Genomic DNA, 26910 nt, shown 5'->3' on the forward strand with positions numbered 1-26910 from the left:
TGTACTCATAGTCTCTTCAGTCAGTTCAGTTCAGTTCAGCTTCTAAAACCCTAATCAAATTTTAAAACGTACTTTCCTTTCATCTGGATTGCTATATGCATCACCTACTCTCCATTTCCGTTGCCGGAGCTTGAAGTTTTTACTCGGATCCATAATCCGGACCTCCCCGTTTCAAATGGCGGATTCCCTCATTTCCATCGCCGCTTCCGTCTCCACTCCATCCACCAAGAAACGGGTCCGGATCTTCCGCGATGATATCCCTTCGATTCTCAACAATTCAGGCTAGTACCATTCTCATATTCTCTTGATTTTGTATATGGAGCTAGCCATTCATTGTTAATGGAAGCAAACCAAGTTAATATGACATTCTAACTATTAAGTTAGCTCAAAGGCCATGGAAACAAGACGAATTATGTGTATTGCGAGTTCATTTTATTACAGAATTATAGTTGGAAATGTTTGAAGTCGAAGATTTTTGCTTATGCATTGATTATTATACGGTTTTCTATGCCCTCTTTCAGTATCTAAAACTCACTTGTAACTACCATCTGAGCAATTTCTAGCTAATTTGTTTGAGATACAAGATCATATAATGCAGTTTGAGAGAAGCTTTTCCATGTCTGTGTAGCTTGGTTGGCTTTATTTCGAAAAATAGTAAAATTGATGCACATTCCTTCAGTTTTTACACAGGAGCATAGTGGATAGTGCATAATTATATCCAATTTAAAGTTTCTGTGCATTCTGAATTACGTCCCTGTCCGCTTAGAAATGATTTTAAAATAAATAGATAGACACGCACAAAACGTAAAGAAATAAATAACTAATAGAAAAGAAAATATACTAGCTCCAAGCAGACCAATTCGTGGGTGCATGAATTGAAGCCATTTCAGGCAACGATTTTGTTTGGTAGGGCAACTTATTTGGCCACTGCTGATGTCATCTTGATTTCGACTGGAATTGTTATAAGGAAAAGGGGAAAAAGCTAGAGTTGATTTGCAAAATCAGAAATCGGATTTCTAACTCCCCATTTAAATATTTTCACAACCTAACACGTATCTAGTTTTCATGTTTCTTGAAATCATTTCATAGAAAGCATGCCTGGTTTTCTCACAACTGAACATGACCTTAGCAGTTGAGTTTAAGCGTGCAGTGCATCCAGAAGACTTTACCTCTTCTGCTTGTAATAGTCTCTATTTTCAGATGATGTGATAAGTTGGAGAGTGATTTTACATATGTTTGGTGAGAGAAATTCAAGTGTAAAATTTATGTGGGCAATGTTAATGTGACCTTCTTTTGCCCTCATTTACGTCTGCCACAAGGTTAATACTATGATGCTTATATGCATCAGTTGATAATCTGGTTAGGTCTATTTTATTGTTCTTTGTTATTTTGAAGAAGGACATCCTGAACTCTGCATTCTCCAAACATGCTCGGGAGGTGCTAGGGTTGTTATTCAAAGCTGCATTGTTGCACAACTTTTGTAATGTTAATATCCGGTTGTCTAACTTTTGCAATTTTATTCTGCACAGAGATGTCTCCTGAGCTTGTGTCATTGTTGGTAGATATAATTTTTAAAACATTGGCTATATATGGGGATCTTAGATCAAGGAAAGCAGTTGATGATGTGATCGCAAAAGCTTTAGGTGAAATCACATTCATGAAAAGTTTTGCTGCAACCCTTGTTCAGACCATGGAAAGGCAGTCAAAGTTCCATTCCCATGTGGGCTGCTACAGACTTCTCAAGTGGTCATGTCTTCTGTTAAGCAAGAGTCAGTTTGCTGCAGTTTCAAAGAATGCAGTGTGCAGGGTTTCTGCAGTCCAGGCATCTCTGCTTCATATTGTTATTCAGAGATCTTTTCGGGAGAAAAGGGCTTGCAATAAATTATTTTTTCATTTATTTTCACAGGTTTAGCCCTATTTATTTTTGCTTGTTTTCGGGGAGGTTACACTACTGAATTGGCTGATATTTGTCAATCTAATGATCCAATGTTTTTCGTACTTTATCAGTCACCGGACATATACAAAATCTACATGGATGACTTAAAGGATTTACGGATTCCCTACAAGGATAGTCCAGAATTAATGTCGCTGTTGCTGGAGTTTTCAATTGCATCACCTTCTTTTGAACAATTTAAGGTTATATTTTCACATCCTGTGCTAGTAGAGATATTGCTTACATGATATGGGACTGTTGGATGGTAATGGTTCTTTTTATTACATAGCGAACATTTTGCTTCTTAGCCTTGAAGTCTTGACATAATTTTTTTTTGTTCTGTGCAGCCAATTTTTCTTGATTTATATGTTAAGGCAGTTTTAAATGCCAAAGAAAAGCCTCCAGCAGGGCTTAGTGAATCTTTCCGTCCACTTTTTATGCATTTGTTGCATGAAGATTTTCAAAATATTGTGGTTCCATCTTCAGTAAAAATGTTAAAGCGCAACCCTGAGATTGTGTTGGAATCAGTGGGAATTCTTTTGAAATTAGTTGAACTTGATTTGAGCAAGTATGCGAGTGAACTTCTTTCTGTAGTATTGTCACAGGCTCGACACACAGATGAAAGTAGAAGACTTGGGGCATTGGCTGTAGTTCGTTCTTTGAGCCAAAAGTCGAGTAACCCTGATGCTTTAGAGGCAATGTTTGGTGTTGTTAAAGCTGTAATTGGAGGTTTGTGCTTGCTCTTTATGGTTTTTCACAGTGGATTATAACATTACAATTTTGATCTTCTATTAATAAATAATTGGTTGAGATTCTGCCAACTTACATTTTCAATGTCGTCAGGCTCAGAGGGAAGACTTCAGTTTCCTTACCAGAGAATTGGCATGTTCAATGCTCTTCAAGAGTTGTCATATGCTCCTGAAGGAAAATATTTAAGCAGTCTGTCATGTAAAATATGTGGGTTCCTTTTGTCTTGCTACAAAGATGAGGGTAATGTGTTCTGATATTAATAATATTCAAGCTGCTTCTGTTTATTGATGCATACGTTTTCCATTCTCTTGCTTCAACCCCCCCCCCCCCCCCCCCCCCCCCCCCGCGTCATATTTGGTTCTAATTTGTGACGGCCATTCAAATTTACAGGAAATGAAGAAGTAAAGCTTGCAATTTTGTGTGCTATTTCTTCTTGGGCAGCACGATCTGCCGATGCTGTTCAGACAGATATGGTTTCTTTTATTGCTTCTGGTCTTAAGGAGAAGGAAATTTTGAGAAGGGGGCATCTTCGTTGTCTACGGGTCATATGCAAAAATGCTGATGCTGTTTTGCAGGTAACTTTAGCCAATCAATATATGTTTATCTGAGCTTTTGCATTTCGTACTAGTCTCCATGTTTTGTGACTTAAGTGAAACTGGCGAATCGTGCACCTCAGATATCCTCTTTGCTTGGGCCTCTCATACAATTAGTCAAAACTGGTTTCACTAAGGCAGTTCAGCGCCTGGATGGTGTATATGCTTTGCTTATTGCTGCAAAGATTGCATCTGCTGACATCAAAGCAGGTTTTTGTGCCTACTACTTGCTGCTGTTTTATATCTTGATAAGAGATATTTAAATGTTGTACTTGAAACAGAATCTGCTATTTCTTTCCTGCATGATACTACTTTGGCTTCCTATTGGTTTAGCTTTGAGCTGATTTTTTCCTTCATTTTGTTTTCCAGAGGAGACTATGGCAAAGGAAAAGATCTGGTCTCTGATTTCTCAAAATGAACCTTCACTTGTACAAACTTCTGTGGTAGCTTCTTTCACGATCTTTGTCTGTCAGTGCATGTTTTGTGCCTGTGCCCGTCTGTTATTTAAATGAATTGCATCTTTATACAGGCTTCAAAATTGTCTACTGAAGATTGTTTGGCATGTGTTGACCTTCTTGAAGTGCTCCTAGTGGAACATTCACGCAGGTGGTTTCATTTATACTACACCATTTTGCTGTCATCAAGATTTAATTAATTTATTTATTTATTATGAGGAAAGTTCTAATTGGCTCCCCTATTCATTCTTGTGTAGAGTTTTGGAAGTTTTTTCAATGAAATTGCTGTTACAGGTATTGCTTGAAAGCATTTAATGGATTTGTTTCCTCGGAAACATGGTAACTAATTATGTATTGGCTGCAGTTAATGGTCTTCTTAATATGCCATCCAAGTTGGGAGATTCGAAAAGTGTCACATGATGCTATCAAAAGGATAATTACTTCTGTCCCACAATTATCTGAAGCACTTTTAACTGAGTTCACTAGTTTTCTTTCAGTAGTTAGAGAGAGACTGTCTGTTTCAAAAACAAGGTAAATTTTTAGCTGATGACTCTTTACCTTTCATGTGGTTTTTTTCCTTTAGGTATTTATGGCATATTCTGAATGTGTCCAGTTGTTTTAACTGATTGCGCCCTTTCCGCCTCTTTCTCTTTTAGATTTCTCTGATTGTTGACTTGTAGTTTCTTTGGGCGCTCTTTTCTTTTGGTGGTTTGTCCAAAGGTTTCTATCCTCTCCTCCTAAATTGATTTCTCTGTAGTGACACAGATAATTCATTGGACACTCAAGTTTCTTTTCTTCCATCGGTTGAAGTATTAGTGAAGGCTTTAATTGTGATATCGTCTGCAACTCTTGCTACTTCTCCAAGTATTTCTGCTCAAATAATATTCTGCTCGCATCATCCATGCATAGTGGGCACAGCAAAAAGAGATGCAGTTTGGAGGGTAGATCTCTCTCTCTTTCCATGGCTCTCCTGCTTTTTCTTACCTCCATCCGTGCGTGCGTGCTTTGCATTTTGCATATACAAGCCTTGTTGTCAATGACAATAACGTCTAAGATTATATTTGCTCATAATGGTTGAAATGTTAAGCAAGAAGCAAAATGTATTATAGTCAAATGTAATATTCACGGTGTCCTGGCATATTTGACAAAATGACTGGAAAGCCCCCTGATTTAGATATTATTCACTCTTTGTCCATATCATTGTCAAAAATTTTAGCTTTACTATTGAGTTTTATAAACTTATTCCAAATATGTTTAAATTGGAATAAGTCTGGTAAGTCATTTTCGAAAGTAAACGTAACAGGGGGATATGCAGCAAATAAAGTTAACTATGAGAATAACGGAAGCATGCCAGATGGGTGGGAACTGCTAATTTTAAAATAGCAGGATGAACGATGTTTCTGACAAGAATAAAAAGTTGCCAATAGCAGAAAAGATCATCATTATTTTGCCTCATCTAGGTTTGATTGACAAATTCTTCTTTTCATTCGCAGAGGGTCCGAAAATGTTTACAAACACTTGGGTTTGATGTCTTTTGCATTATTTCTGCAGAGGTTGAGAATTTGTGCAAGGTAAGCACGAAGTCTTAATTTTATTTTTACATTTGTAACTCATTTACACTTAGCTTTTAATGTAACAAAGTCCGTGAAAGTTGTGGATTAGACTTCAAACTATATGCATTTTTTTATGGCTTAATTTAATTTAATGATAGAAAACTTGACAACCTTGTGGCGGGGATACATTTTTTCAGTTGATTAATGTCCACTGTATGCCAAGTTAACTAGATTTGTTAGATTTGAACTTTTTTCCTAGAACTTATTTAAAGTGCTACAACAAAGTTACCTGAAAGATGTGCAATGTTGGCCATAAGTTACTTTGATGTGTCTGCAAAGTAAAGAATATCACTAATAAATAACCTGAGATATATTCTTCTGCTGCTATGGCTAGCTTTGTTGAACTGTATAAAGAACATAAGGTTTGAATTTATGGATCCTGATGCAACTCTTTTTTTTTTTTTTTTTTGGGTTCATTGCTTTATGGCTTTTCAACATTTCAGATTTTATGAAATAAAAACTGTTCATTACCTGTGTTGTTTGAATTTTTCAAGTTGTAGCTCTACTGTTAATAAATATTGTAATCTCAATAATATGAAGTTGTTGCAGTTAAAAGATTCATTAGGTAGTGAATTGTCTTGCTTGTGCATGCCTGGTTGAAGCTATATGGAACTTGTGTTTTTTTTTGGAAGTATCCTCAACAGTTTGATATATTTTTAACTGACAATATTCCTGTCAGAGTCAAAGGTTTGCTATTTTTTCTTTTGATATGCTTACGATATGATTGGGTTCATTAAAATTGCTCATAAAAATTGGTGCTACTGATATTGAATGCTATTAATTATGCAATGAGAATGCACATCTGCACATTCATATTTGGCTTATTTCAAATATTATCTTTAAAGTATTGGTGGAAAATTGGGTATTTACATTCATATAGGATTGTTTCAGTGTTCATTTTATTATTTTATTGGAGATCAATATTTTTATGGTTTCCCATTGTCTTTTTCTTTTTCCTTTTCCTTTTTTCTTTCAATGCTTTTCTGTGACATGATCTTGAAAGAAAATGATGGGGGAGAGAGTTCCCTGCAGTGTAATATAAGCTATTTGTAGCTAGATGAGTTCCAATAAAACTTGAGAGAATGAGACTGTCTTGATTTTGATGTTTGAAATATTGCTTAGGAAGTGTTATTGTTGTGACTTATAATTGGAGTTACTATATAAATTAACTTTTGATGTTTAAGCGTGATTTTAATTGAATGCTCTAGAATTAGTTTGGGATTAAGGCTTAGTTGTTGTTGTTAAGTGCTCTAGAATTTTCTCAGTTAATTTGATGTGGTATATTCTACTTTTAGCTCCTCCAATTAACTTTAACTGGGGTGAGTGTTGTATTACGTTGTCTCTGTATCTCTAACGTGAAGACATGCCTGTACTTGTTGTTAGCCACTAATAGTTTCATTTGCAGGTTCTGCTTGGACCAATGGGGTTGATGAGTTTGAATGTCTTGGAACAAGAAGCAGCAATAAATTCTCTAACCACACTGATGTCAATTGCACCTAGAGAGATTTATATGGAGTTTGAAAAGGTTTATAGCTAGTATGCTTGCTGTTTTGAATGGAACTTTCCTGAATTATGGCTGATGATGTCATCTTTGATAGTTGAGTCTTGACCAAAGCCTTCTTATTCTCTTTGGCAGCACTTAAGAAATCTTGAAGATCGTTATTCACATGATATGCTTTCAGAAAGTGATATTCAGGTAAAGTTTCTTATATTCATCTAATTGATTTATTTTAGATTTGCAAAATGTAGGTTTGATCACATTTTTGTATTAATTAAAATTGAAGTTGTTTATCATTTTTGTTAGTAAATCTCCCGATAGAAAATTTTGAGATCAAAAATAATTTTGAGGATGAGGACTTTCTTTGTTTTTTTTTTTTTTTTTTTTCCCTGTTGCATCCGAATGAATTATATTGCATCCTCCCACATTGCTTCACAACTTGAGAGAAGTTGTTGGTTAACATGTAATTTTTTGGCTCCTTAACTGAAAGTTGGTGATCTATGAATTGCATAGATTTTTTGTATTTCTACCAAGTGATTGCAATGACGTAGTTGTAGAAATAATGTTTGCTTGGAATGATTTCTTTCATCTCTCTGTTTTTGTGTTTTTGTGATCTATGAATTGAATTCTCTTTATGACTTAAAAATGTTTTTTGCAACAAGCTATCATTTACAAGATGACATAATATTTCTTTAAGATTCTGGTAGCTACATTTTCCTGTCATTTTGTTCTCGAATGACACATTTTCAACATCTATATCTGTTCAGTTTTTAGAAAGTTAATGTGGATGGTTCTGATTCAATGTTCTCAATTAGACTATTGGTTTGAAATTGGCAGTGGAGATGTTGGCTTCTTAGCTTCCATCTTTTGTGTCCGTTTAATGATAAAGAATACTGTGAACCAACAAAATGACAAGTGATTAGACTCTCAAAACTGGCAAGTCATTGGGCTGATTTAGCTGTTTGGTCTTTGAGTAAATTTTTCTTTTTATGAGTTGTATATTTAGGCTTCATAGTTTCTCGACTCTATTACTGACTTTCTCTATTGTGAAACATAAGGTTATCCCATTCTGTTGGCTTTGACAATGAATCTGCTTCCTGTCTAGGAACTTTTTAATTCTTGATGCTCTTTCAATTCATCCATATTCTTTTCTTGATCATGAGTGGTAAATTATATAGATGTGAAAAGATGGCATCTTCTGATGATTTGATGTCCCTATTCTAACTACTTGTACTTATGCCACATCATTTTTGCTCTAGTATTATATTTTCATCCATCCATTTTTTTTTCTTGATTATTTTTTCTTATTTCAGATTTTTCATACTCCTGAAGGAGTTCTTTCCAGCGAACAAGGTGTATATGTTGCAGAATCTGTTGCTACTAGGAATACAAAACAAGCAAAGGGTCGTTTCCGGATGTACGAGGACCAAGATGGCATGGTAATTATCGATACTCAACTATTATTTCTCTCTTTTTTTTCCCATTATTCCCATTATTTTTTTGTTGCTTCTTCTGTGATCTCTTTGAGGTAATTAATTTGTCAACTAAATTGTCGTCTGATAACAGGATCATATCAGTTCTAATCATTCTGTCAAGAGAGAACCAGCGGGTAGAGAAGCTGCTGGTCCGGGGAAAAAGGATACTGGAAAATTAGTGAAGAAAGCTGGCATGTCATTTGCATTCTATGCATTGGTTGATGACTTTTGTTTATTGTGTTATTTATGTTTTTCTTAACCCATTTTAGCTGCCTTTGACTTTTGTAGACAAAGGAAAGACTGCAAAAGAAGAGGCACGTGAGTTATTGCTAAAAGAGGAGGCTTCAATACGTGAGAAGGTCCGAGGTATACAGCATAATCTGTCTTTGGTGCTGAGGACACTTGGGGAAATTGCCATAGCTAATCCTATATTTGCTCACAGTCAACTGCCTTCCCTGGTGTGTGACTCATAACCACCTTTTCATTCTATATATGTTTCATGTTTTGATGCTCAACCGGCCAACCATCCAACATCTAACAAATGTATAATGTTGGCAAAGTTGGGGTAATTTTATTTTGCATAATTATCCAATATGTCTTGAACTTTTTGAGTGTTCCTTATTGTATATAATGCTTCATATTTTATCAATTAGCTACATGAAACTTGGAATTGATAACGATTGTATGCGTTGAGTAAGAGGTGTGAGTAGTTGGTAAAATTCAGCTCACACGATCTGCTAAGGTGGAGGGCAAGGCTAAGAAGACAATTCTTGTTATTAATGACCCCTGCTGGTTCCCTGAAATTTGATTGGACGTTGCCATATCAAATGTATTTCCCTGGACAAAATCATTGAAATGACAACTATTTGAATTTTTGGAGGAATTAATTGGTTAGCATACAAAGGCTTCCCCACTCAGTGTTGCCCTTCACCTCAGAATTAGGCTTGGCCAAATCACGGTTCCTGGAACCGGAACCGCCGGTTCGAACCGGTCCGGAACCGGAACCGGAACCGGTGAGAACCGGAACCGGGACCAACCGGAACCGGAACCGGAATATTCCGGTTCCAGATTTTCTGGAACCAGAACCGGCGGTTCCAGAAAACCGGTCGGAACCGCCGGTTCTCCGGCCGGTTAGAACCGCCGGTTCGAACCGGAGTTTCTTATAAACTGTCACACCAAAAAAAAATTAAAAAAAAAAGCTCCTTTTAGAGCAAAGAAACCCCAGTACCCCACCACTCTGTCCACCCAACCTTAGACACAATAAAATTATAAACCCTACGCCTACACCCTACAAAGGGACAACAGAAAAATGAAATAAAAAAATAAATACATATTCTTCTTATAATTATTGGTCTGAACGTTGTGTTTTTTTTTTTTAATTTTATTGTGAAATCTATTAATTATTCCTCCCAATAGCTATAAACGGCTATATAACGGCTAGTTTCAAGGGTATTTTTGAAAAATTAATTTTTTGGATTTATTATAAATACCTCATTTCATTTACAAATTCATTACAAAAAAATCTCTACTCTCTCTACTTACTCTCTCTACAATATTTTTTTAAATTATATTCAAACTTTTTTAAACAAAAATAATTTCAGTTGAAGAATTTTTTTGTAAAAAATAATTATATTCAAGTCTTTAAAAAAATAAATTTAATTGTAGAATTTTTTAATTTTTTAGGTGTATTTTTTTTACAAATAACTTTCACAAATTTATTAAATTTTGAAAACCGGTCTTTAAAATTTAAAATTTAAAATTATGTGATTCGCCGGAAAATCGATCGGAACCGTCGGTTTTATCACCGGACCGGAACCGGAACCGGAACCGTCCGGTTCCAAACCGGAACCGGAACCGGACTTTTTCGGTTCGGTTCCGGTTCCAGTTTTTTTGGAACCGGAACCGCCGGTTCTGGAACCGGAACCGCCGGTTCTGGAACCGGAACCGCCTGTTCCGGAACCGTGGCCACCCCTACTCAGAATGTCATTAGTGCCATGTCTTCAATTACCTTAACTCCTTGTGGATGTGAATATTACCAATTCAAAATTTCGTGTAGCAAATTGATAAATTGAAAGTAATTGGATAGAATGGAGAATAGCAGCTAAGTTTAGGATAGTTCGGATCATTAGGACTTGAATTTTTATTCTTCTTACATCTGTTGCATGTGGAAACAAACGTTGAATATATACTAGTTTCTATTCTCTGGTTTTCTCAAGTCACTCTTGATGCAGCAATATTCATGCAGATAAGGGGAAAAAAATTTCCATGTAATGGTTAACATGTTACGAGCAGCATCTGTTGATTTTTATTTTCTCAAGTACATTGCTCCTTTTATGATCTTAAATAAATTGTTTCTCATGATTCATGAGTATTCATTTGTCATTGATATATCAACTTGATCAACTTTCATGTTTATGTTTATATAATTTCAAGATGTGTTATATTCATTTTCTTCCTTATATATATGTGTTTGCTCTCCTTTGTATTGTGTCCTAACTTTTGTTTTCATATGCCATTAGGTTAAGTTTGTTGATCCTTTGCTGCGGTCCCCTATAGTAAGTGATGTGGCTTATGAAACCTTGGTGAAACTTGCTGGATGTACAGCTCCACCGCTTTGTAATTGGGCCCTTGATATTGCTACTGCTCTACGGCTTATTGTCACTGAGGATGTCAGTGTTCTGCTAGATCTAATTCTGGCAGTTGGTGAAGCGGAAGCCAATGAAAGACCATCCCTGGGACTTTTTGAAAGAATAATTAATGGATTATCAATCTCTTGTAAATCTGAACCTCTTCCTGTAGATTCCTTCACTTTTGTCTTTCCAGTAAGTGTTCTGTTCTCAATTTTTTTTGTGGGACTATCCATTCTATGACAAAATATTCTATTAATACGTTTATTTTTTTTTTTTTTCCAGATAATGGAGCGTATTCTTTTAACTCCAAAGAAGACTGCACTTCATGATGATGTGCTTCGGATTCTCTATTTGCATATGGATCCCCAATTACCCCTCCCAAGACTTAGAATGCTATCAGTTATTTCTCTTCCTTTTGATACAAAAGTTTTACCTGTCACTTAATAGCATATTTTTATGTTGCTTTTTTTTTTTTTTTTTTTTTTTTTTTTTGCATTTCAGGCTCTTTATCATGTTCTAGGTGTTGTTCCTGCTTACCAAGCACCCGTTGGAGCAGCCTTGAATGAATTGTGCCTTGGTCTGCAGTCAGATGAAGTTGCATCTGTATGTTCTTTATATTTTTATTTAATTAGGGGTATGCAAATGATCAATTCAGTCAAAACTGAAAAAACTAAACCGAAGTGATTACTGTACAGAATTAAACCAAAATGAATAATTTCAGTTTGGTTTTTCGGTTTGAAGTAATTTGGGCTTAATTCAAATTGTTTTTCAATTTTCAGTTTTAAATGAAATCTGATATGATCTGAAAAAAAAATTTTGGTTTTATATAGACTGAACTGTTCAGTTCGGTCACTTTGACTGAGTTCTGCTCAGCCCGTACATTTAATTTGGTTCTGCATGTGCTGCATTAATTTTCTCATGATTCCTGACATTTATTTTTGGCAGGCTCTGTATGGTGTGTATGCAAAAGACGTCCATGTGAGAATGGCATGCTTAAATGCCATAAAATGCATTCCTGCTGTTTCTAGTCATTCTCTTCCTGAGAATGTTGAGGTTGCAACCAGCATTTGGATTGCGTTACATGATCCAGAAAAGGTTCGGTCTGGCAACTGTATTTTCTCTCCCCGTCTGTAATAACAAAACTGTATCTGTGAATGCATCTGAAGAGTGGTGTCATGTACTGTGCACCAGAGATGCACATATGAGACCCAGTCAAAAGATTAAATAACAAATAAAATGATTTCTTAGAAGTGTAACCCATGGTGAGTCATGGGAACTTGTGTGTATGATGTTGCCTATCCCAGAAGCAAAATATAAAGAAGATATCTTAGATTTTGTGGACCAGGGTGATATTTCTGAGGAAATCTTAGTATTTTTCTTCCTTATGACCATCCAATTAAACCAGGAGACAAATGTTCCTCTGCTTTGGAATTGTGCTATAATGTTAGCCTCTTAGTATCACATTTTCACTGTATGCAACAAATTCCAATGGAAATGAAAATAAGAACCCATATTCATAAGCGAGGTAACAATTAATAAGTGATTGATAGTTTCCCATTTCCTCTCACTCTCAGAATGAAATCTAATCTGCATGATTAGCAGCGTAAGAACTGCCACCTTAATGCCTTTGTTCCCATACTTCTTTTGTGGGAAGCTCTTCAGTCAAAGGTTACCATCCTTTTGATTTTGCGCCTTATGCTCAACCTACACTTTAGTGGAAACTATCTTATCTTTACATAAGTATTAAATGAAAATTGGATTAAATATCACCACCCAGTTTTTGTACTCTGGGCAGTACTCCACCAACAATTCTTTGTTGATTGTGACATTATAAAGGGAAGCAAATGCTCCCAGAAAGCTCTATACCTACTCATTCCAAACAAACTAGGGGGTCCATTTTCCACTTCAAATATCAAGAGTTCACCAAGGTTGTCCACCCATGCTTTCTGTCCCTTAGTGTGAGACTCTGTCAACTCCTTGTTCACATTGCATTTGAGATTAACTTGTAGAAGTTTTGCAGGAAGCATTTAGCCAACTCTCAACCAACCAAATATATTTCCTATCAACTTAAGTTTTGCTCTCTGTTGTGTGTACCCAACTTGCTCTGTCACTGTCTTCGTTCTCTGAGGATGACATTTAAATTAACCAGTGGGCCTTGGTGCTGAAAAAATGAAATTCTGCTCTGCTGGTAGTAATTCTAACCCATGCAGACAGTTTTACAGTGAGGTTCATGCCTTGGAAGTTCTCTCAGTCAGTGAAACCTATTATACTTCCTCTTTTTTTTTTTTTTGTTCCTTTCCTCTTCACACATAATTTTATTTGTTCAGTTGTTTTGGGTATTTAAAATAACTTAACAAAGGCATCTAAAGTTGGTGCCTTCTTTGTATATCAGTCACATTGTTTGCCGGAATGACAATACCAGTTTTTCCTTGCTTTATCAATTATTTCAGTTTGTTGGCCTTTTCCTTATTAATGAAATTTTTTAAACTTAATCTTATTCACAGTCAATTGCTGAAGCGGCAGAGGATATCTGGGATCGCTATGGACATGAATTTGGGACTGACTATTCTGGACTTTTCAAAGCACTTTGTCATAGCAACTATAATGTTCGTATGGCTGCTGCAGAGGCATTGGCTGCTGCTTTGGACGAAAACCCTGATTCTATACAGGTTATTTTGAATGCAACTAAGCTGTGTCATTCCTCACTTAAAAAAATAAATATTGCTTTAGCTGTGTTTTCTTGGATTTTATTTTGAGTTGCTTAACAATAATTTCAGGAATCGCTTTCAACTTTATTTTCCTTATATATTCGAGATTCTGCTTTTGGTGAGGACAATATTGATGCTGGGTGGATAGGCAGACAAGGATTAGCTTTGGCTTTACATTCTGCTGCTGATGTTCTGAGAACAAAAGACCTTCCTGTTGTCATGACATTCCTCATATCACGAGCGTTGGTAAGATTTAATCGCTGTTCTCCAAATAGATTAATTGTTAGTCAAATTTATAATCTCTATCTAAATTGGATTGTCGAGTGTTTTTTTTTCTTCCCATTCTCCTGGAAATGAAATTTTTGTGTTAACATCAATACGATATTATAGCCCAATGAAGTTAGCAAATTTTTTGTAGTCAATTCTATTCCCACAATTTTCCATACAATTTTGGATGCTCTTTACGGAAGTGAACTGCTATCAACACTTCTCTCTCTCTCTCTCTCTCTCTCTCTCTCTCTCTCTCTCTCTTTTTGAGTATGCAAATGATGTTAATGGGCCACATTTATGCCCCTGGCCAGGTTGGGGCAATATACTTGAAGTTGATTGTAGGTGGGTTAATGGTTGCATCCCCATGGCCTTCCCCATTGGAAAGAAAATATATATATGCATATGGGTATGTGTTATAGAAGATTTCAAATAACCACGTCTGTTTTTAGACAGCAGTGTTTTTGTCTTGTATATAAATAGTATGATTATGAGGTTAGACCTTATTTTCTTTATCCCTGTAATAGGGTAACTTTTTTCTCTTAGATAATGTAATTGCCTCTTGGTTGTTTTACAGTCCTGTCTTCTCCCAATATCACATTGACATGTTCTACTGTTCCATTGTCTATGATGTTCAAAAATTAATTCTAAGTGGCATGATTATTGGAATCATAATGTTCATTCCATTTTGAAATGAATACTTTAGTAGGATAAATGGCAATGGCATGATGTTTCTAATAGTTGGTCACTTTTAAATGGTTTCATGATACAGCAGGGGTATCATCTGTTGATACATTGTTTTGTTCAGTTTATATTATTTAATTAGAGCTCTGATCGTATTTATCCCAATGTTTGTGCGTATATGTATTTGTGTATATGTTTGTGTGTTAGAGTATTATGGCTAATTCCTGAACGGTTTTGATGTTGTAGGCTGATCCTAATGCAGATGTTCGGGGAAGAATGATCAATGCTGGAATAATGATTATTGATAAGCATGGGAAAGAAAATGTTTCCTTGTTATTTCCAATCTTTGAGAATTACTTGAACAAAAAGGTTTACCTTGTATCTCTTCTTTATGTTCGATGTCCTTTGGCTGGGATATGCATGATCTCTCATGTAAATGTCTCAAATTCTTTTATTATCTTACCCTATCTTTCTTCTTACTTAGGCATCAGATGAGGAAAAGTATGATTTGGTTCGTGAGGGTGTAGTTATTTTTACCGGAGCTTTGGCTAAACATTTGGAAAAGGTTTGATTTGCATATTAGTACCTATCTTTTTTTTTTTTTTTTTTTTTTTTTTTTTTTTTTTGTTTTAGGAAAGTATCCTTTGCATTCTTTCTACTTTAGCCTGGACATGGGAACTTCATTGCAGGATGATCCAAAAGTTCATACTGTAGTTGAGAAGTTGTTGGATGTGTTGAACACTCCGTCAGAAGCTGTTCAGCGGGCAGTGTCAACGTGCCTGTCTCCACTCATGCAATCAAAGCAAGTATGTAGCCAGTGCGGTGCTTCCCTGAACTTTCAGATTGTTCTGTATTTTAATTATCTTAATGCAAATTACTGTTTAAGCAGTCACTTGGCACATCTAGATACCGTTGCAATCTTATAAAAAGGGATAATGGCTGGGAATGTTTTCTGTTTATTTTCGAAAGCATAAATTCATTGATGTAATATTTCTGGCATCAGGATGATGCAGCTGCACTTTTTTCTAGACTGCTGGATCAGCTGATGAAGAGCGACAAATATGGTGAACGTCGTGGAGCAGCTTTTGGACTTGCTGGGGTGGTAAAGGGATTTGGAATATCTTGCCTAAAGAAATACGGGATTATTGCAGCCTTAAGAGAAGGCTTTGTTGATAGGTATAATAATATTCTTTTATTTATGTATTATATATACAAAACTTTTAAAGAGAGGGGTGCTAGGGATTGAACCTTTAATTCCTTCCCTGAAAGTTGGATACTTGATTATTGGGCTATAAGTCCTGTGGTATTTTCCCTCTTGTTTGGGATCACAGCACTGCCCCTACTAGTATGTGCACTGTATTATTACTTTTAATGGTTCCTCTTCCTTTACCTTGATTGTTTAGTGTGGCAGTGTTATTCTTGGTAGTGGTCCTTGATGTTTATGTTTTTAGTATGATGGCATTAATAGAGCTTGTTATTTATTTTCTTTGAATTTTAGGAATTCTGCAAAATCTCGTGAAGGAGCTCTTCTGGCTTTTGAGTGCTTTTGTGAAAAGCTGGGGAAACTGTTTGAACCGTACGTTTTACAACTTCTCATCATAGTAAAACATTCTGTCTGCTATTTTTTTTTACAATTAATCTGTTCTTCTCTATTGGTCTAGGTATGTGATTCAGATGTTACCACTACTTCTGGTTTCTTTCTCTGATCAAGTTGTTGCTGTTCGTGAAGCTGCTGAATGTGCTGCTCGTGCAATGATGTCTCAACTCAGTGCACAGGGGGTTAAGCTTGTCCTTCCTTCACTGCTAAAGGTTCGTAATTTGTAATTTGTCTCTCACCCCCCCCCCCCCCCAACCCCTCTCTCTTTTTCTGTACTTTTCATATTTGAATGATTTGATTTACGACTGTGTACTTGCAAGTCGTCCAGCCTTATTAAATGCTGTTTGACAATGAAAAATTTGATATGACCAACCTGTTCAAATTGCGTATTCATAAGAACAAATTTGTTATGCTTGTCAAAATGAACAATTTCTGCGTATTTTAACCATTTAGTGCTTTTAATTTGATTCATTGTGCCAAAATGCTCACATATGAATCTATGTGGAATCAAATGAATCATGATACTATTCAGTTACTTTGGATACCTTGCTTAACTCTGAATATATGTGAAGGATTTTGGCTAACAAAAAACAAGTGGCGAAAAAATCAAATGTGCACATTGTCTATGCCTTTACTTAGGTGTTCTATAAATATTCCATATCATTACTGAGATATAAAGTTGTTTCTTGCGCACATATTTAATTTATAGCGTCTCACTGTGAAAGTTGTGTCGGAGAAATTCAATCGTCTCAAAGTGCTCAATTGACTGACATTACGCTTTTTTTTTTTTTTCAGGGTCTTGAGGATAAAGCCTGGCGGACAAAGCAAAGCAGCGTACAGCTTCTTGGTGCTATGGCTTACTGTGCTCCTCAACAGTTGTCTCAGTGCCTCCCCAAAGTTGTTCCGAAACTGACAGAGGTATATCTGAATAAGACATAAGCATGGTTTGCTTCCTTAAACAAGTTTGAATTTTCTAAACTCTTGATATTCTTTTTTGAATTAAGGTATTAACTGATACTCATCCCAAAGTCCAGTCAGCCGGGCAAACAGCGCTTCAGCAGGTTATATTTTATTGTATATTTCATTTCATATGTTTATTTTATGATTGTCCATAATATTTGTCAGTGCTATTCTTAGGTAGGGAGTGTGATAAAGAATCCAGAAATAGCTTCCCTTGTCCCTACTCTGCTCATGGGCCTTACAGACCCAAATGATCATACCAAGTATTCCCTTGACATTCTCCTCCAGGTAACTTTACTGATAAAAAGAAAATAAAGAAATTCTTGTCTATGTGAGGTATATGTGCTAAAATTTGCATATGTCATCAAGCTTTTGATTTTATTTATATATATACATATATTTTTTTGCAGACAACTTTTGTTAATTCCATTGATGCCCCTTCTCTTGCACTGTTGGTACCAATAGTTCATAGAGGGCTAAGGGAGCGGAGTGCTGAAACTAAAAAGAAAGCTGCACAAATTGTTGGAAATATGTGTTCATTAGTTACAGAACCGAAGGATATGATTCCTTACATTGGGTTGCTTCTTCCTGAAGTTAAAAAGGTAAATTTCTCACTTGAGTTGCAGATATTGATGTATGCAATTTGTTCTGACATATGATTTACCATGGTGTGTAAAAATAGGTTCTTGTGGATCCAATCCCTGAAGTTAGGTCTGTTGCAGCACGGGCAATTGGGTCGCTTATAAGAGGAATGGGAGAAGAAAACTTCCCAGATCTTGTCCCATGGCTTTTTGATACGCTAAAATCTGATAATAGTAATGTTGAGCGCTCCGGAGCTGCTCAAGGGTTGAGTGAGGTTAAACTTAATCAGATACTTCTGCTTTTCGTTTGATTGGATTTTTATTTCTCCCCATAAATTTAGCCAGTTCTACCATGTATATCTCACAAATTATGGACGTTTTTAATTGATATGATTATGGAGTTTGGTATTTCAGTGGAAACTTTAATTTTGAAAGTTTCTCCTTATTAATTCTACTTAATAGAGGTTCTTCTTTGTCTATCTTCCAGGTATTAGCTGCACTAGGAACGGAATACTTTGAACATGTACTACCTGATATTATACGGAATTGTTCTCATCAAAGGGCATCTGTACGTGATGGATATTTGACACTTTTCAAGGTGAATACCATAAATGTTGTTGTATTCTTATGGGTTGTTTTCATGATGCCTGGTAATTAATTCCTGTTGTTTATATTTGCCTGCAGTATTTGCCAAGGTCACTAGGTGTTCAATTCCAGAACTATTTGCAGCAGGTGCTGCCTGCTATCTTAGATGGTGAGTTTCCTTCTTGGGAAATTTCTTTTGCTTTAGTAACTTAGTTTATTATGTTCACCTGGGTTTTTCTTGTATTTTCTAATATGGTGATATATTTTACAGGTCTTTCTGATGAGAATGAATCTGTGCGTGATGCGGCATTAGGAGCTGGTCATGTCCTTGTTGAGCATTATGCAACAACGTACTGCGCTGTCATGATATTTACTTCATTTCTCTATTTTTTCTTACTACTTGGCAGTGGGCTCAAAATATACTTCTACTTCCCTTGTCATGTGTTCCAGCATTTAAAATATATTGACACTGCTGGAGGAAATAACGTCAATGTTGCCTCATATAATCCTTTGAATTAAATTCATGGACGACTTCTTAGCTCATTAAATGCAATTTTTATTGCTTTCCTCCTGTTAGTGCATTGAAAATTTCTTGGAGGCAATCAAATCTAATCTTGCAAAGTGTCGTTTCTGTTGTGAATATTTTGGATCATTGCTTCATGCCATTTATTGCGGTGATTTTTACTTTTCTCTCATTATTTCTTCTCCCCTCCCCCCCCCCCCCCCCCCCCCAATCTATAGGGCCTTGCCTCTTCTTCTTCCAGCAGTCGAAGATGGTATATTTAATGATAATTGGCGTATCCGGCAAAGCTCCGTGGAATTATTAGGAGACCTCTTGTTTAAGGTTATTCTTCTTAACATTTTCAAGTTCTATTTTCTATGTAAAATATTTCCGCTAGTAGCTTGCTGAGGTAGCTTGTTTCACCTCCCAGGTTGCTGGAACTTCTGGAAAAGCTTTACTTGAGGGTGGTAGTGATGATGAAGGTGCTAGTACTGAAGCACATGGACGTGCGATTATTGAGGTTTTAGGAAGAGAGAAACGTAATGAAGTTCTTGCTGCATTATATATGGTTAGAACGGATGTGAGCTTGTCCGTGCGTCAGGTAGTGACCTAATATAAACTATTTTGAATCACTTTGGTACATGCATTTCCTCCATTTGTTTTGAAATTCCAAGTAAATCATTCTTTCCTCTATTTTTTTTTTTTTTTTTTTTTTTTTTAACTTTTACGCTCAGGCTGCGTTACATGTATGGAAAACTATTGTGGCAAATACTCCGAAGACTCTAAAGGAAATCATGCCAGTTTTGATGAATACATTAATATCCTCTTTGGCATCATCATCATCTGAAAGGCGCCAGGTTTGTGCGTTCATCTTTTTCCTTAAACGTCGCCTTATTCTTTGTTTACAAAATTGAAATCATTAATTACATATTGCTCTGTAGGTTGCTGGACGAGCATTGGGTGAACTTGTGCGGAAGCTTGGTGAGAGAGTACTTCCTTTGATTATCCCAATCTTATCCCGGGGGCTGAAGGATCCTGATGCTAGCAGAAGACAAGTAATATTCTCTCTCTCTCTCTCTCTCTCTCTCTCTATATGTTGTTTGCATGTGCAATTATATTCTTTAACAAAATTTGTTAAAAAATTGCAAGTTTCTACATTTACTTTCTTTGAACACTTATCACTACAAGACTATAAGGTCTGTTCAGTAGTGTGCATTGCATAAGAATGCACCACTGTTTCTATCATCTTTTCTTGCAGCAGGCAGCATCAGGGTGAAAGCTTAGGTTGCGAGGAGTTCACCTCACCTTTTTTTTTTTTTTTTTTTTTTTTTTTGCATCTGTTATAGACGATTTAGGAGTTTTCTTATTTGGAATGCACCTTGTTTTAGACAGTTGAGCACAATATATCCCCTGTTCACAATTCTAATATTACATGGTCTGCCAGGGTGTATGCATTGGTCTGAGTGAGGTAATGGCAAGTGCTGGAAGGAGTCAGCTATTGAATTTTATGGATGAGCTCATCCCCACTATTAGGACTGCCCTTTGCGATAGGTAATATAAATTCGCTTACTGCTTATCTCTAATATTTTGTGCAACAAATTTAATTTTTTTCCTAAAAAGAAATTTGTGTGAACAGCATGCCTGAGGTTCGTGAGTCTGCAGGCTTAGCATTCAGCACTCTGTACAAGGTGCTCTTTTACTAGTCCGGTCTCTTTTGAGTTTGTATCTGTATTAAGTATTAATTCATGAGATGAACAAACTTAAACATCTTATCATTCAGAGTGCTGGAATGCAAGCAATTGATGAAATCGTTCCAACTCTTCTGCATGCTCTGGAGGATGATGAAACCTCTGATACTGCTCTCGATGGCCTCAAACAAATTTTAAGGTAAAATTTCTTTAGAAGATACAAATTGTTGTCTTTGTTTTATCTTGAAACTGATACCCTTTTCTTGCCAATTTCAGTGTCAGGACTGCGGCCGTATTACCTCATATTCTGCCCAAGCTTGTTCACCTTCCCCTCTCGTATGCTTCACTTCCACTATTGCTACGAAACTTTCTAAATATGTGTATTTTTCGGTCATTTACTTATTGCTCTTTCTTATTGAAAACTGTTTGTGCATGCAGTGCCTTCAACGCACATGCTCTGGGAGCATTAGCAGAGGTTGCTGGACCAGGGCTTAATGTCCATCTTGGTACCATTCTCCCTGCCTTACTCTCCGCAATGGATGATGAGGACAAGGTATGCACTAGTATTCCAACGTGAATAAATTTTCAAATTTTTCAGTTTTTCTTCTTTAAGTGTGTTTCTTTTATTAAAAAAATAAAATTGGTTGGTTGGGATTAAGGCTTCATTGTTGTTGTTTTCTTTTATTTATTTATTATTGTTTGTCACAGTTGTTGCTTATCTAGACTCACTGTATCAATTTGCTCTAGGAATGTGCCCCATTGTTGCCGATTTATCCTGTTAGGTCTTTAAAACAGAAAAATTATAGTAAAGCTGAAAATTAAGTGCTGAAAATTTAAGATCTGAATTTTTGTGCTGAAATTGCTAACTTACAAAGTTGTTCATAATTCCAATAATTTGTTGTATCCAGTGCAAATTTTAAAGTGGAAAATTTGACTTATCATTTGAGCGCAATTTTGCTTAAACGAGACTAATTAAGTGATGTGTTTGTTACTGTTATCAAACAAGTCCTGAAAGTTTTTAATTTTAAGTGCTGAATTGTGTTATCAAACTCCAACTTATTTTACCTAATATGTTTAAACCTTTCAGGAAGTTCAAACTCTGGCAAAGGAGGCTGCAGAAACAGTGGTCTTGGTCATAGATGAAGAAGGTGTCGAGTACTTGATAACTGAACTTCTTAAAGGTGTTGGAGATAGCATGGTATGTCGTGCAAGTAATCCTTGGAGGCTTTTATCATTCTCACTTCCCCTTTTTTTTCTCATACTCCCTGTTTTCTTTACCTTTGCGGTGCCAGGCTTCTGTTAGGAGAAGTTCGTCATATCTGATAGGATACTTCTTCAAAAACAGCAAGTTATATTTGGTTGACGAAGCTCCAAACATGATATCTACACTGATTATTTTGCTTAGCGATACGGATTCTGCAACCGTTAAAGTTGCCTGGGAAGCACTATCAAGGGTTGTTGGCTCAATTCCTAAGGAAGTACTTCCTTCATATATAAAACTGGTGCGGGATGCTGTTTCTACATCCAGAGATAAGGAACGTAGGAAAAAGAAGGTTAGTTGTTGCTTTTGCGTTTGAGTTGGTATTATGATAAGCATTATTTCTTTGGTTTATGTCTTTCTAGTGTGCATATAGTATGAGTATTGTTGAACTTGTAAATGGTTGACTAATTAGGATTCTCTTTTAATTAACTTGCAGGGAGGACCAGTTGTCATTCCTGGTTTCTGTCTTCCAAAAGCTCTTCAGCCATTACTTCCCATATTTCTCCAAGTATGCATCTTCTTTTTCCCCCTCTCTTTTTCTTGCTATTACTATTCCAGGTAAATAGCCATTGTCCTTTAGATGGTTTATTTATGTGTTATAATGTGTTTTTAATATTTTTGGATCCTGAAATGAGCCCATAGACACTTCACTCTTGGCATGCTTCAAATTTAGTGTTCATGACTTTTGAATGGAAAAGCTGCCACTTTATAAGAAAAGGTGCTCTGACTCTAAAAAGTCACTCTCAATTTTAAAGTCCTGCTGTTTAATTTAAATTTCTTAACTGTAGCTAAAAATTGAATGTCCGCTAACTGTCATGAATTGCATCAAACTTGGGACAAGTACAACTAAATTATGGCTCAAGCTTGATGTAAACTAAATCAATGGAATAGTGTAGTCAAGATGAACTTGGACAATGACTTAGTGATCTGTACCTCATCTGCTATTAGCGTAAAACTAACTCTTCACAATCTACAATCAGCAACATGTTATTAAAAAAATGTTTCCAGCAATTGACTTTTATCTGCTTTTTTTGTTTGCTACATGCACTCAACATTTTTCTCTTTTGCATTTATGGTCTTCTGTTCAGCTTAATGTTTCCAGCAATTGACTTTTATCTGCTTTTTTTGTTTGCTACATACACTCAACATTTTTCTCTTTTGCATTTATGGTCTTCTGTTCAGCTTACCATGTCACTGAATGTATATTAGCATGGATTATTCTTTAATATCATGTCGTTTTGCATGTTAAGGAGTGCTTTTGGTCCTTGATAACCATTTTAATGCTGTTGTATTAATTTCTTATGTCTCATTTCTCATTTAATGTCCATGCTTCTAAATTTGTGTTCACTTTTTACTTTTGTTCTTTTTGAATGGAGAAAACATTGATTAAATGAGTGGGATCAGCCTCTAATACTTTCTTGCTTTTTTAGGGCTTAATTAGCGGCTCTGCAGAATTAAGAGAGCAGGCAGCATTGGGCCTTGGGGAGCTTATTGAAGTGACTAGTGAACAATCACTGAAGGAGTTTGTCATCCCAATCACAGGGTATAGACTATGGACTTTTAGGGAATGTAGTTTGTAGTCAAATTTTGATACATCTGTTCCACCATAATTGTTGAGTGATGGCATTATAAAAACTGTGCCTTTGTGGAATTGTTTTTGACACTCATTTGCCATATGTAGCCTTCATGAGGTCCGGTGCTAAAATTGGTCTATTTCCAGCATCATATCCATATTTAATGCATTCATTCTATTTAGAAACTCCAGCTCTGACCAAAGTAACTGTTGATGTCGTCACTGACATCAATATTATCATCACTTGTCATCGCTGTATCATTTTGTCTCTCTATTCTATGTATATACTTCTCAAGCTAACTTAGGCATGAAAGATGCTTGTCACTTATTTGTAACAATGTCCCTTTCTTTGGAACACATAGGAATATGTCCCACTAAATATTGGTCTACAAAAGGAAAGCGACATTGAAAGATTCCATGTGTCTTTATATACTACAACCTCATAACACTATTCAAGATTAAGAATTTCAACCATTCAGTACCTTCAGTTTTCTGCTGGGATCTGCCTTTTATCAGTATTAATTGACCAGGTCTTTTATAAGCTTGTTAATTCTTCACTAAAATTTCTTTTTACAGCGAGTGCCTCGTGATTTTAGACTAAATATGAACAATTTCATTTCTTTTTATTTGCTTTCCTTTTGGAAGTTATTGTTGCATACAAACTGTACATTAAGAAACAATTTTCAAAAGCTCTTACCTAATACATTCCATTGTCCGATGAAATCTAACATGCTTTGTAATTACAGGCCTCTCATCCGGATCATAGGTGATCGGTTCCCTTGGCAGGTGAAGAGTGCCATTTTGTCTACTTTAAGCATCATAATAAGAAAAGGTGGGGTGGCCCTGAAACCTTTTCTTCCCCAGCTTCAAACAACTTTTATCAAGTGTTTACAAGATAATACAAGGTATGCATAGAAACCATAGTTTTTTTAGAAATTGTCTATTCCAATTCAATCTATGGCTTGGACAAATTATTCACTAACATTGGATACCAATAAAATAAATGGATTTGGGATTTATTCTTTTGGTGAGATAAAATTCACTGTGACAGACTTTTCTAAATTCGGTTTACATGTTTGATAATTAGACATAATACTTTTTTCATATTTGAGGCCTACTGCTTTATTTTCCATGTTTGGTTTCACATACACGATTTGGTTTACTTTGTTATTTCTAAACATTTATGAGATATTCTCTCTGTGCAGGACTGTCCGTACAAGTGCTGCTCTTGCACTTGGGAAGCTTAGTTCGCTCAGTACCAGGGTTGATCCTCTAGTCAGTGACCTCCTGTCCAGTCTTCAGGTAGTGCTTGCCATTTGCTTTTAGCATATTTAATTTAGTGTGATTATGACATTGCTATTATTTTCCTGTTTCAGTCATCAGATGCTGGTGTGAGGGAGGCCATCCTCATGGCTTTGAAAGGTGTCTTGAAGCATGCTGGGAAGAGTGTGAGCATTGCTGTCAAAATTCGTGTTTATGGTCAATTAAATGATCTGATTGATCATGATGATGACCAAGTCCGAATTTCAGCTGCTAGCATATTTGGTATCACATCACAGGTCTGTTCTGAATGTATCTTGGTTTCCTGTGTTCTGTGGCAGTTCGGCAAGTTCTGAGTTTTCTTTGCTTTGCACTCTACCAGTAGGTTGTGATGAGTTCAACATTAGTGTTTTAACTGTAATCGTAGCTACTAACAGTAGGCTGGCTGTTGATTTTGGCTTTGGTCTGATAACTAACTGGATCTAATCAAGTGTTTGACAAAGTTGGATTCATTGGCATCCTTTATCTTTCCTGTGCGTCCACTTCTGAATTCTTCACTTCCTTTTGGTTTTGCTCACATTGTTTTAAATAATCATTATGCAGTATATGGAAACTGCTCAGCTTATTGACCTTCTTCATAAAGTCTCAAGTTTGGCCTCTTCTCCAAGCTGGGTTTCTAGGCATGGCTCAGTGCTCACTATCTCATCCTTGCTAAGACACAATCCTTCTTCTATTATTACTTATGCGGAGTTCCCATCTATTGTAGACTGCATTAAAGTCGGCTTGCAAGATGAGAAGGTATTTACAGTTCTGATAGTTTAAATTTAAGTTGTGTTTACTGGTTGCTGAAATTGCATTCGCTTCTGTAAATTAGTTCCCTCTTCGTGAAACTTCAACCAAGGCATTGGGAAGGCTTCTCCTTTATCAAATCCAAACCGATCCTGCAAAAACTTCTGCATATGCAGATGTCATATCATCCATAGTGTCAGCTTTACGTGATGACTCCAGTGAAGTCAGGAGGAGGGCATTATCTGCAATTAAAGCTGTTGCAAAAGTAGGCATTTGTTCTTTTATACTTAAAAATTGTAACGCTTGAGTTCCATCAGAGATAACTTGTAGGAAATTGAACTCGGAAAATTATATTGCAGGCAAGTCCTACATCCATCATGTCTCATGTTTCTATCGTCGGCCCTGCACTTGCTGAATGTTTGAAGGATGGTAGTACTCCAGTGAGGATGGCGGCAGAGAGATGTGCCCTGCACGCCTTCCAGTTAACGAAAGGTATTTTTCTTTTGGCTTTAATTATGTTTTTATTTGTTGTCATCTTTATTGATGTAGCAAAAAATTTTAATTGGACCATTACACTGAATCAGCTCAGCCAGGGGGCAGAGTCCAATTTTATCCGTAATCTGTTGTCATATTCTTGTTTCTCAGGTGCAGAAAATGTTCAGGCTGCTCAAAAGTTTATCACAGGCTTGGAGGCAAGACGACTTTCAAAGTTCCCTGAGCATAGGTAATCCAATTGAACCTTTACTATTCTCGGTTTTATTTTTCTTTTTGTGATATTTCTAATTCATAAAAATCATTCTTCCATGAATATAATATTAAATTGAGTCATAAAATTTATGGGATTTAAATTTTATATTTGTGATATGGACCACCATGTATATATCAAAATATGTAATATTATATATGATGGTTCTGGTTGTGAAAAATGCAGTGACGACAGTGAGGATAGCGAAGATGACTTGACAAGTAGCTGAAACGTTGGTTGCTGATCCATTTTTATTTTTGATTGTTCAAGAGATTTAGTTAACAATCTGTACCGACATGAAGGTTTTGGCCAATAGATTTGCGGCATTTTTGTCTGTAGTGAGTATATAGTAATATACACACGTAGCAAGAAACAGGTTTGACACCCAAATTTTCTCAATTGGGTTTAATTTAAAGTTTCTATATAGATGTTGATGAGAGCTATAAGAAGATGATGAGCACAAGGTAGCACTCATTTTTTAAAACTTTCAGAATTTGCATTAGAAAATAGGAAAAGTTAAGTGTTATAGAGCTGTCCTGTTGTAATTCATGTTCAACTGTGCTTTATATAGCCATTTGATGATCTTTATGTTCTTTCCCTGCCCAAATTATTTTTTTTCCTCTTATGTGCAGTAGTGTTGTTGAACAACTAGTTAGAAATTGGGAATAATCAATTATTTGGTCAAATCATTGTCTCTATTGTGCCATAAAATGATGTAATATTACGTTATTGATTTTGAAATTATATCCTAGTTGATTGTGAA

At 36.0% G+C, this 26910-nt stretch overlaps 1 protein-coding gene across 1 annotated transcript; it reads left to right on the forward strand.

Annotated features, from left to right (window-relative positions):
* Nucleotides 1-26910, forward strand: ILA (putative protein kinase regulator ILITHYIA). The gene is made up of 59 exons (XM_012233997.4): nucleotides 1-281; nucleotides 1530-1906; nucleotides 2008-2136; nucleotides 2281-2662; nucleotides 2777-2923; nucleotides 3074-3258; nucleotides 3360-3486; nucleotides 3646-3719; nucleotides 3806-3882; nucleotides 3989-4025; nucleotides 4096-4262; nucleotides 4489-4672; nucleotides 5225-5302; nucleotides 6750-6869; nucleotides 6981-7040; nucleotides 8156-8281; nucleotides 8409-8508; nucleotides 8606-8775; nucleotides 10837-11139; nucleotides 11230-11346; nucleotides 11449-11550; nucleotides 11893-12042; nucleotides 13452-13616; nucleotides 13725-13901; nucleotides 14853-14975; nucleotides 15091-15171; nucleotides 15296-15412; nucleotides 15610-15782; nucleotides 16105-16182; nucleotides 16268-16415; nucleotides 16999-17121; nucleotides 17208-17264; nucleotides 17341-17451; nucleotides 17574-17765; nucleotides 17846-18019; nucleotides 18232-18342; nucleotides 18429-18498; nucleotides 18601-18679; nucleotides 19071-19173; nucleotides 19262-19432; nucleotides 19566-19688; nucleotides 19773-19886; nucleotides 20276-20382; nucleotides 20468-20519; nucleotides 20612-20718; nucleotides 20796-20855; nucleotides 20958-21072; nucleotides 21607-21717; nucleotides 21812-22072; nucleotides 22217-22288; nucleotides 23211-23323; nucleotides 24100-24258; nucleotides 24559-24655; nucleotides 24730-24912; nucleotides 25217-25411; nucleotides 25488-25667; nucleotides 25762-25894; nucleotides 26048-26126; nucleotides 26334-26910. Exons 1-59 carry the CDS (start codon nucleotides 176-178, stop codon nucleotides 26374-26376), a joined length of 7875 nt encoding a protein of 2624 aa, XP_012089387.1. The 5' UTR covers nucleotides 1-175; the 3' UTR covers nucleotides 26377-26910.

This window comes from Jatropha curcas, chromosome 2 (genome assembly GCF_041381405.1).
Source record: "Jatropha curcas cultivar XTBG-Jc1 chromosome 2, XTBG_Jcur_1.0, whole genome shotgun sequence".
NCBI classification, from domain to species: domain Eukaryota; kingdom Viridiplantae; phylum Streptophyta; class Magnoliopsida; order Malpighiales; family Euphorbiaceae; genus Jatropha; species Jatropha curcas.